Source organism: Asterias amurensis, chromosome 3 (genome assembly GCF_032118995.1).
Source record: "Asterias amurensis chromosome 3, ASM3211899v1".
NCBI lineage: Eukaryota > Metazoa > Echinodermata > Asteroidea > Forcipulatida > Asteriidae > Asterias > Asterias amurensis.
In genome coordinates this window covers 16,041,388-16,053,423 of record NC_092650.1, presented here as the reverse complement: position 1 = coordinate 16,053,423, position 12,036 = coordinate 16,041,388, and the positions used below count along the sequence as shown (strand labels likewise).

Sequence of the window (12,036 nt, the reverse complement as noted above, 5' to 3'; positions counted from 1 at the left end):
AGAGTCTCTTCAACATTAACCGCTTGTACATTATGCATTTTTTTCTCTCAAACTGTAGCCCTTATTTTGCTAATTTCTTTCCTTAACATTTTCAGTTATTAACAAAAGCGTTTCAGAGAATTGTGACATGGGCCCAATTTCATTAAGCCTGTAAGCCCTCAAATTGCTAAGCACAGAATAGTATTTTTGCTTGGCAAAGAAATTTGTCAAACAGTATTTTATGCTTAAAGACACTGGACACTATTGTATATGTCAAAGACCAGTCTTCTCACTTGGTGTATCTCAACATATGCATAAAATAGCAAACCTATGAAAATTTGAGCTCAATTGGTCTTCGAAGTTGCGAGATAATAATGAAAGACGTTGTGTGCTTTCAGATGCTTGATGTCGAGACCTCAAATTCTAGATCTGAGGTCTTGAAAACCAAATTCACGGAAAATTACTTCTTTCTCAAAAACTAAGTCACTTCAGAGGGAGCCGTTTCTCACTATGTTATATACTATCAACCTTTCCCCATTACTCGTTACCAAGTAAGGTTTTATGCTGAGAATAATTACCAATAGTGTCCACTGCCAATAAATGTTGCTTGACCCAACAGTCGTTTTGGGGGACCAAAAGCTGCTTCTTATATCGCAAGTTGTCACAACTCTCTCAATGCACAGCTATAATGCCAAGCTTTCATTTGATAATAGCTACCTCTGTTTGTTATGGTTTTTTTTAACAACTAATAACGTACCACTTGTATTATGAGCGTCATGTGTGGTACCCAAACTTTTCGACCCTGCTTTAAAGGCAGTGGACACTATTGGTAATTATTCAAAATAATTATCCGCATAAAACCTCATTTGGTAACGAGTAATGGGGAGAGGTTGATAGTATAAAACATTGTGACAAACGGCTCCCTCTGAAGTAACGTAGTTTTCGAGAAAGAAGTGATTTTCCATGAATTTGATTTCGAAACCTCAAGTGAAGAATTTGAGGTCCCGAAATCAAGCATCTGAACGCACACAACTTGGTGTGACAAGGGTGTTTTTTCTTTCATAGTTGTCTCGCATCTCCGACGACCAATCAAGCTCAAATTTTCACAGGTTTGTTATTTTATGCATATGTTGAGATACACCAAGTGAGAAGACTGGTCTTTGACAATTGCCAATAGTGTCCACTGTCTTTTTAAAAGGCACTTATAGGCACTGTTTATCATTGTCAAAAGTGGGTTTTCTTTATTTAAGCACCACCCTGTGGTTCTTATTCATTTGGGTTTAAAGACAGTGGACACTATTGGTAGTTGTCAAAGACTAGTCTTCTCACTTGATGTATCTCAACATATGCATAAAATAGCAAACCTGTGGAAATTTGAGCTCACATTGCTCGTCTAAGTTGCGAGAGAATAATGGAAGAAAGAACACCCATGTTGCACAAGTTGTGCGCTTTCAGATGCTTGAATTCAAGACCTCAGCTAAGGTCTCGAATTCAATTCAAATATTTTAGTTACTTCAGAGAGAGCCGTTTCTCACAATGTTTTATACTATCAACAGCTCCCCATTGCTCGTACCAAGTAAGTGTTTATGCTACAATTATTTTGAATAATTACCAATAGTGTCCAGTGACTAAACAAGACGCAGGTAAAATGCCCGAGGGGTGTTGTTGCATATATAGGTATAACAAATTCTTATTGTCGTAAATACTATTTTGTTTTTGAAAGAAAACACATTTTGGAATCATCTTTAAATTGTACAGTTTATTGGTTTTAAAACTTGGTTTAATTGTAATTTAACAATCCGCCATAATGCTGCTTGTATTTTCCAGAATTTCAAATACAATGAAATAACCGTGATTTTTAAGAATCAATTGTCTGCATTTTTTAAACAAAGGGCAGCAAATAATATCTGATTAATTTAAAAATATGATCACACTTCAGGTGATTCATGATTCGTACAATATGTATAAGAGATAATCTATTTTGATACGACCGTGCCACATTATTGTAACTATTGTGTGCAATAAAACAAATTTTGCAGCCAAATAGTCTGAGTTTTGCTTTGAAATAATAATATATTCTGCATTTTATACAGCTACATGTATAACTGAGTTCAAATAAAATCTTTTTAAAAGAGTTAGAAAATGTACATGGAACTTATATATAAAAAAAATAACTGAATCTGTGATAAAAAATAATAGCTTTGGAAAGTAAGAACATTACAAGCATCTTATAATTGCATGTTTTAGAAAGACGAGGAGAGATAAAAACTGCTCTCCTTAAGTTATTGAGACCTCTTTGCACTTGGTGGGAACAAAAACAAAGTGAAATTAAAACTGAAACAGGATTTTTGTTTAAACCCGAACCTGTTAAAGGGTCTATGTACTTTTTGTAGGACAAAAAAAAAACAGTAGGACAAAAAAACACAATGTCCACAGATTTACATTAAACTTTCACAGTTTGCAGCTAATGAAAGTAGAAAGCTTCCCTGAAAATATTACTTGCTGAGGTACTGTAGTTTTTGAGAAATGAGTAAAACAATGTAATTATTTTTTTTTTGGCCTCGGTAATCATGAGATGAACATTATTTTAGTGGTAAAAACTATTATCATGACATTGTTTTACTCATTTCTCAAAAACTACAGCACCTCAGCAACTAATATTTTAAGGTACGCTTTCTACAATCATTATCTTCAAACTGTGAAAGTTTAATGTAAATCTGTGAACATTGTGTTTTGTATTACAAACAGTACCCAAAGTCTTTAAAACTTTATGTTAAAGCTGAATACGAATAGGAAACTTACGGTAAATTTACATGGCGATTTTCATTATAATCGTTGTATTAAACATTTACCCAATAAATAAACAGTACAAAACACTTCGCTTGAAAGACGACTGGTATTGCCATAGTCCACTTGATAAAACTTTTACAGAAAGAAGACCAGGGCCCAATTTCATAGCGCTGCTTAACAGTAAGCAAATTTGCATGTTGACTGTAGCAGGAAAATTTGCTTAAGCCCTAGCGAATTTCACAGGTTAGCAGACAAATTGTGCGGCCATATTGCGCGTTTACCGTGGACTTGCATTGTGACGTCATTTATTTTCGTGCAGTAAGCACGCCTTTTCGTGTACTTACGGTTAGCAGCGCTATGAAATAGAAATTTCACAGCAAGCACAAAATCGGCCGCTTAGCAGCGCTATGAAATTGGGCCCTGCTTTTAAATCTTAGGAACAAAACATAATGCTTTTGCCCTTAAATAATACATTTAAAAAGGTACTGTTAATTTGTTAGACTTGTTATATTTCTTAAGTTGCCATGAGCAAAAACTTTTCTTTTCTAGAAACTAGCTTAAAAATGCTAGGACAAGTACAAAAAGCATACAAGTATAAATCTTGTACAGTACATGTAGGCTAGTATCCTGCTACTGGTAAAACACTTTTTAAGGACAAGATATCCATAAATCAAAGAAGGACCCAAGGGTGGTATAAAAGTCGGTACTTTCTCAAGAAAATTTCTTTTCCAGTTCTTTCACATTGTACGAGTTGGAAGCGCAGGCCCAAACAACCAATGTTTCGTCGTCGTCAAAACTGGGTTTTCTTTCTTTTTACACCACCCTGTAGTTCTTTAATCTTTAATCAAGATATCCTCAATAAAAAAGCGAGGGAATACTAAGCCCTGGAGGCCACTACCATCACCATCAAGACGAAGCAGCTATTTGTTTCTACAAATTAATACTCTGTGAACCAAAACATGGTACTACATGTACATGTACTGGCACACAGCATAAAACCACTTAACTTTTATATTTTTTTATGAGAGAAGGCCACGTTCGACCGCTTCAAGGTAAGGGCTACACTTAACTGATTTCAGCTACCGTCCCAAATCAACTGCCACTCACCCACTCCTGGAGCTGAAACGGGGTATCCACCTTCACAGTTCCCATGGATGTAGGAATGGGTGTCATCCACTTACTAGGAGCCTGGCTGGTAGAGCCGAGTTCACTACCTTCCCGACTTTTAACGTAGCAATTATGGCTAAGAGGGCACAAGTCTCATGATCGGGAATCGAACCCACACTCAGCTGCTGACAACACCAGGGACGGATCGCACCAAGTCTTTAATAATAGACCGATTGCAATGGCACGGTCTATAATTATAGCCAGTCTTAAATCTTAAGCCTACTCTGAGCTGGCTATAATCGGTCTTTGTTTTGGTTTTTAAAGATGGCGCTGCATTTGTTAGTTGTAGATGATTTGATACAAAGAGCTCTAGGATGAGATTGTATTTTAGAAATAGATTACACCCATGGGAGGCATTATGATGATGATCAAGGTGATTGTATCGTAAATGTATAAAATAATAAACCGTTTGTGCTACCAATGTTTACATGAGATCATGACCTATAGTGGGTATAGAAAAACACAGCTACACAGTAAAGACATAGGAAGACTCGTACCGATGGACCATAATTGGCTGTATTTTCAAAAATAACACTTTTAACTTAAAATGGAGCCCTTTTGATAAAGTTGAATATTGTGACATTGGTTTAAATCACATTTGCTACATGTATCTGACATTCCCAGTATTCTACTACAAAGGAGGTTTCTTTTGAGAGTATGGTTAGACTACATAAATAACTGAGGTTTGAGCGAGCTCACGCGCTGTGGATTTGTGCACGGCGTGAAGCTGGGCTGTGAAAGGGAGATCACGAAGAGGTCCGACTCATAACTACAGCTACCCCTTCTATCAAATATTTTGAGGGTGAAAATAAGGGGATTTGCAGCTTCTTAATGAGATTTTTATTTAAAATATTGGCAGCAAAATCATTACCATGAGGGCAATGTAAAACCACACTCTCCGCGCACAAACACATGACAACGTGTGAACATTCTCTTGGAATTTCCAATTTTGTGGAACTGCGTTTACTCATTACTGGCATTGTTCAGCCACTGGTAAGGTCTCATGTTACAAACTCCGGAATATTCTTCAGTGATTTTGAGAATTTAGTCCCTTTTTGAGCCAAAAATTGCAACAGTAATCATGTCTTTTTAACGCATGTTTATATGCAGTACGCCGTGGTTGTTTACATCCAATACCTACTATACGCACAAACGCAATTGATCTATTGTGGCATCTCATATAAATGTAGCATACATGTCCGTCACTCAGTGCCGCTCCTGGTGTGGTAACATACAGTATTTCCTACAAGATGTGGGACTATGTTTTTGAATTATGAGACCTAATCCTAAGATTGCATCATGTTATGGTTTACAAGGTGCTGTGGCGCAATTTGCTGCCGATCAGACCAGGAACACTGGGACAAGAATGTCATGGAGAACTTGCAGATGCTGTCGAAACGATGATAATTTCAACTTACCGCTGAGTTACCTGTCACCAAGTATCAAACTCTCTGTCAGGAGATTGTAGAAACTTCTGAAGGTTTCAGTGGAGGAGCCCTTAGGGACTTGCTCTGCTTCCGTGGGAAAGATGCACCGATTGAGAAGGGTCTTTAGCTCCGCTTCTATCCTTGCTGGTGGGTGGCGAAGCAGTCCGGGATTGCCCAACGTCTGTTGGAACACATCTGCGCAGATCGCCTGGATGAGAAAAATCAAACAAAATGGAAATTGCTCGTTAATAAAGGCATAATACAGGATTGGTTGAAGGATGAAAAACCTCATTGTTTAATTTGAAAATTTCAAAATCAAATTTTCATTTCAAAATTTACCCAGTCAGTTTCCCTTGTAGTTTATATTGATATCTGAAACAAAAAACCGCATCCCCTTAAGGTTATCCCCTCGCTACCGCTTCCCAGGTTGTATCGTAATTTGGGTGTGATCCCTGGCTACACGGCAGTTAACAGTTGTATGGCTTCTGACTGGCACCCCCGAACAAAGATATTGACAAAATAGGGACACTGCCAACATAGGGCTAGATAGCTCAGTTGGTAGAGCGCCGGCACGTTAATCCGGAGGTCGTTGGTTCGAATCCCACTCTAGTCAATTCTTTGTTCAACCCCCAAAATCAATTGTTTAATTGTTTAATTTGAATGGCTTCTGACAGGCACCCCTCGAACAAAGATATTGACAAAATTGGGAGACCACCAACATAGGGCTAGATAGCTCAGTTGGTAGAGCGCCGGCACGTTAAACCGGAGGTCGTTGGTTCAAATCCCGCTCTAGTCAATTTTTCTTTGTTCGATCCAAAATCAATTGTTTAATTTGAGTCTGAAAACTTTTAAAAGAAGTTCATATAAGAACCATTTTTTTCTGGGAAATATTTCCCAGTCATATTTGAGAAAAGTGTGCTTGAAATGAAAACCTGGAATTTCAACTTTGAGAGGGCAAGGCCATTTTCATTTTGGACACTTCCCTATTGGAAAATCTTGTGGTCTGTGGGAAACTTTTGAAGGGGCCCAAAGATCAAGGCAACAGAGGTCATGGCAGGCCTGTTTAACAATAGACCGATCCAGAAGGCTCCGCCCACGACGCACCTGTGAGCAGCAAGAACATGTGAGCCTCTCCAATGCCTTTCTGCACAACTCTGCCGCGCGCGCCAAGCATACGCGCACGCATGTCGGACCTTAGTGTCGGACCTTCGTTGCCTTGTGATTGGTCAATACTTAATGGGGCGGAGCTTCATGGATCGGTCTATTCCAGGCCTGTTTAACAATTTAAAACTTTAACAAACACTTCTACACTCTCAATAAGCCAATGTTACATGAAAGTTTGGAGTCAAATGCACGGTAGGAATTCTCTTTAAAGTAATGAGGTCAAATGTCAAACGTAAGTTGCACAATATCCCAACCTCATAGAATGGCCTACATTTTAACCAAGATCAAAAAGCATGAATACATTTACGCTACTGGTACCTGAAAGTTATTGTTTTTCCTCTGTCTTGTGCATTTCTCGGTCGCAACATCACAGACGCCATGACAGTCAAAAAAGTCACAGTCTTTGTGTTCCGAACACTTGGGCTGCTCCAGGAAATTCCCCATGACGGTGTCGAAGAAGCTAATATCAATGTCCACTGCTTTCACTTGAAAGTCTACAATACCAAAGTTTTCTGGTTTGACGTCGCATAAATGTAGTGTTTCTCTGAAATCGGACTCAGTACCTTTGACAATGTCGAGTAAATCTTTGGCAACTTTGACGCGTCGTTCCCAGCTGGCCGACTCGATTCGCTGGGACAAACTCTGCGCATCAGAACGATAAATAACACCCGGTGGCACGTACTCCTCCACGTAGAAGTGCCCGCATGCTCCATAGATCTTCGGGAAGTATGACGTCCCTTGAAAAAACATGAAGAATGTATACTCGTCCTGCTGGAGAAGGGCCCAGAGACTGTTCATCTGCGACTTGTCGAGAATTCTGGAGGAGCGTTTGGACTGAGACAGCAACCTGTCTAGCACCTGATCGTTGGTCAGGTCTAGTTTGATCCCAAAAACAGATTGGACGTGGTTGAACACGAACAACCGAAACGACTCTTGTGACATGAAGCGCTGATCCAACGATCCGCTGTCATCGTCTAATGCTCCCTTGTAGATTGGGTCGTAATCGGTAATCTTGGCATGGCGGGATTTAAGGACGACTCGACGCTTGCCTAATTGAGCCTGGATGACCTTTTTGCCCCCAAATCGATTGAAGCAAGTCTCGTACTGGAACTTGTTCGAGTTGCACAGGTCGTTGCAGAGATTTCCGTCAATCTTGTTGCTCTCGTACAAATCACACTGTGAAACAAAGACAATCAAAAAGTAGAAATGAGACAAATAACCCCAAATATGTATTTCTTGATTTGCAAGTTTTTTTTTTTAATTTTCCTTACTTAGATATTATTCAGTTCATAACAAAACAAAAAGGTTGTGGCAGGATACAAATATTTTTACAAGGCATTATTCCAGTCACTGCAGATCCGTGAAAAAAAATAAGTTGATTTGTTACATACCACATCCTGAACCATATCAATGGAGTCTTGCTGGGTGCATTTTTTGTTGTTGATCTTCTGGCTGATATACAACAAGTAAATCCCAAAGATGAGCGGGATCAGGAGCAACAGACGACATTTTAACAGTCTGGATAATCTGACCATCACTGCTGAATTGTCTTTTCCGCAATCTGCTATCTAGGATCTGCCCCTGACATAGTCACTGTAACTGTAAAGAAACGGAAAGTAAAATGGTAGAAAATGTCACCACTAAGGAACGTTATTGCAATAAATAGGGTCACCCTCAAGCTCGGTTCATACTTTCGCGGAATGCGAATGCGATGCAAATTTGATGTGAATTTGACATCATAACTCTGTTGTTGCTGTGACATTCGCAAGAGAGTTGAGCATTAACTCAACCCCGGTGAATTATTCATGAAGTATGAGCTATAAGTTTGATCCGCTATCATCACCACAAAATATAACTAAGAGCTGAACTGCGTAGGACGCGGCTACAAAGTGTTCGAGAAGCAGGCATGCAAGGGCGCCTCTGGCTGCCAGCCACATCAACCTCATGACCACTGAGCACAGCCAAAGATCGAAAGTGTTTGATTTTTCCCGAGGGAGGAAAACCGGATGGTCTGGAAAACCTTTGTGGCACAGCAGAGAACCAACGCACAACTCAACTCACATACGGCCCCGGCCGGGAATCAAACCGGGGTCAGCTTGGTGAGAGGCAAGCGCTTTACGCACACGCCATGCAAGCCACCAAAGGAAACGATAGCAGAATGAACCTAGTAGTTCATAGTTCAAGCAGTAGGGTCACCCTAGAAGAACTAGATAATAGAACTATGAGGCTCGTCTGCTATCATGGAGACAATATAGTGAAACAAAATACGGAGGACCAAAAGCGAACAAATAGAATCCAAAATTCTACGAGCAGAAATTTTTGGAATTTGGGTTGTCCACTTTTCGACCGCCACTCACTGGCAAAAAATAAATTCAAAATTTCTGCTAACAGAAAATGAAGGGGCGACTTTGTTAGGGGGGCGACTCTGTCAGGGGCGACTGTGTCGGGGGGCGACTCTGTAGGGGGCGACATTGTGAAAGGGGCGAGTTTGTACCTGGAGGGAGCGAGCTTGCTTGGGGGGCGACTTTGTAGGGGGCGACTTTGCCAGGGGCGAGATGACTGGCAATCTTTGCACAGTAATGACACTGTGACAGTAGTCAACAGACTACAGATGCAGTCGTCGCCACTGCCAGTACATCTGTGAACATCATGCATGACATGGGGATGGTGAACATATATCTTGAAGAGATGATTGACTCCTAGCCTACATGATCATGATGAATGTTCATCAGTCACCCCAAAAAAAAGGAAGCAAATTTTAATTATGTCCAAATTTATATTTATCCTCTGCTTACCAGTTATCACGCTATTATGCCTTTTTCTTTGAATTGGGAAAAAAATAATGATGCCATATATCAACCGATGCCCTAATTATCTTCATTTGTTAATACGAAGTGTGCAAACATGTATTAAAACTTGATGGACATTGAAATGTTCACACCACACACCGATCTTGGATGACTTCAACTGGCCCCATTTGTTTTGAGTTTTTCCTGTTTTCACGGCAAACGAGAAAGTATGGTTTCCCGGTGAAGCCATACATGGAAGAAACATCTGCAGTGACTACAAGTGTTCTTTGAGACTCTGTGTATGACTGTATAGCCAGCAGTTGCCTTCATTTTATTCAAAATATTTTTTTATTAAATTTTTAAAATTACCATGGTAACTTGCAAAAAATAAAAATAAATTAAAAAAATATAAAAAGTGTGAATAATTACTGGCTTCAAAATCTGATTTCTATTTATTTTTTTTCTGTTTTTTTTTCTTAATATTTATAATAAAGCGTATAAATAAACAGTGATAATTGAATCAACAAGCTGATGTTTAAATTTTAATATAAATAATAGTATTGATACGAGGGTTACAAAATAAAAATCTCCAAAAATATTAGAAAATGAAGGCACAGGCTTCTTTAAGCCTCGGTATTTTTTTTCAAGCATGCTCAGCAAAACATTCAGTCACATGATTTTGATTATCATGAATTGTGAATTGAAATAGCGTTTGATGAAACTTTTTCGGTGGGCAAATATTTTTATATGGCCTCAACATTATGACATATTTGTGTACCTTGTAGAAATGCCTAAAATACCAAACTTTTTGCATTTACAAGTGCAAATGACCAGTGGAGCCTTACGCGTTTCTAAGTTTTGGTCAAAGAAGAGGAGACTCTTTGCTTGGCGAATAAAACCACACAATTTTTATCTTGGGACTGTTTACATCACGCACAGTGACAGAGAGGTAAAAGATTTGCCACGATATTAGGGACACCTCGAAAACAGGACCTCCTACGATATACGGCAACGTTAGTTTTTGACAGACGGGGCCCGAACTATTCAACTTTATCATTTTTTTTGAATATGTTTTATGAATACATGTCTACACCAAAATACAACAAACCGGCAAGCCTTACCTATGCTGTGTACTGGAACTTTAAGGTGTGGGAAACGTTCGATTATTTATGTGTAAAGTCTAGTCATAACATCCATGAAAAAGGAACTTACCGTCTGCTTTTTAATTTATAGAAGAGCGCCACCAAGTGACTTGATTTATTGCTAGACTTGGCTCAAGTCACCATCCGTGCCATCGCCAGAACCTGTTCTCTCTACTGTACATGTATAAATACATTTTTGGCGACGCGTTATGCTCAGGGACCTCTCGCACGAGAAACGGGACTTGAATCAAGTCTAGGTTTTTGCAAGCAGACTCTGTTCGGTTGTATGAGTCCACGCCCCCCCCCCGCACTCAAAACAACAGAGACAGAAAAACAGGTTTTTTTCACAAAAATACAGTTTATTTGTGTAGGTGTTATTTTGTACGAGGGTTTGACACAGGGAAATTTGTTTCCTCGACTACTGAGAACAATTCAATGAAGATTAACTTTTTCTATTTTCATAATATCACTTGAGTCAGTCCATGATTGCCAATTATTACTTTAGGTTGTTACCAAATATATCTTTTATCTTAAAGATTTGTTTTTGTTTACTTTGACAGCCTCAAAGACGTACACTTTAGTACAAATAATTGTTAAGCTAAAAATGAATAAAAATACTTTTAATGACGATCAATGAATTTGTTTCACTATAAAATAAAATAAGCATAATTATATTCTTTCAAAATTCCCTACAGAAAATCTCAACCAAAGATCTATGCACAATCTGAACGATGGGTACCATAACGATTGAAACTAAGATACTTAAACTCTTGCACAAAAAAAACCCGAATGATTTACTATCCCATAAAAACATTGCAAGATACATTAAACATAATACAAAAATCTTAGCTTTGACAATTGACAATCTTACAAAAATATACACATTAAAGATAAGGTCAACACACAAAAATTTATACAAATTTATCTGACGATAATTATATACCAAAATCTCAAGATATCTGAGGTAGGTGAAACATACCATGGCCCATTTCATAGCAGTGTTAAGCACAAAAATTTGCTTAGCATGACATTTCTTCCTTGATAAAAACAGGAATGCCAACCAAATTTCCATTTGTTGCATGTTGCTTTCTAACTGGTATTCAGCTGTTGTTTGCTAGTCCTGAAAATCACGTTAAAATTTGGTTGGCATTCCTGTTTTTAAGAAGGGAGAAATTTCATGCTAAACAAATTTTTGTGCTTAGCAGCGCTATGAAATTCGGCCCATATCTGTTTCTTTCAAGACACTGGACACTATTGGTTATTGTCAAAGACCAGTCTTCTCTCTTTGTGTGTCTCAACATAAGTATAAAATAACAAACATGTGGAAAATTTGAGCTCAATCGATCGTCCAAATCTGAGGTCTTGAAATCAAGTTTGTGGAAAATTATTTCTTAAAAAAAAACCCAAAACCCTTTACTTCAGAGGGAGCCGTTTCTCACAGTGTTTTATACTATCAACAGCTCCCCATTACTCGTTACCAATTGAGGTTTTATGCTAATAATTATTTTGAGTAATTACCAATAGTGTCCACTGCCTTTACAACTATTTAATATACAGAGCATAAGACACTTCACTATC

The 12,036-nt window shown here is 38.5% G+C and overlaps 1 protein-coding gene across 2 annotated transcripts; it reads right to left on the bottom strand.

Moving 5' to 3' along the window:
• Positions 1 to 1,723: 1,723 nt before the first annotated feature.
• LOC139934832 (divergent protein kinase domain 1C-like) lies at positions 1,724 to 10,554 on the bottom strand. 2 transcript variants are annotated; one of them, XM_071929237.1, is made up of 4 exons: positions 10,529 to 10,554; positions 7,919 to 8,126; positions 6,846 to 7,703; positions 1,724 to 5,571 (listed from the first exon to the last, which is right to left on the bottom strand). In XM_071929237.1, exons 2-4 carry the CDS (start codon positions 8,060 to 8,062, stop codon positions 5,362 to 5,364), a joined length of 1,212 nt encoding a protein of 403 aa, XP_071785338.1. In that variant the 5' UTR covers positions 8,063 to 8,126; positions 10,529 to 10,554; the 3' UTR covers positions 1,724 to 5,361. The 2 variants fall into 2 exon arrangements, with proteins under 2 accessions (XP_071785338.1, XP_071785337.1); XM_071929236.1 differs by having other exon boundaries at positions 10,438 to 10,531.
• Positions 10,555 to 12,036: the final 1,482 nt, after the last annotated feature.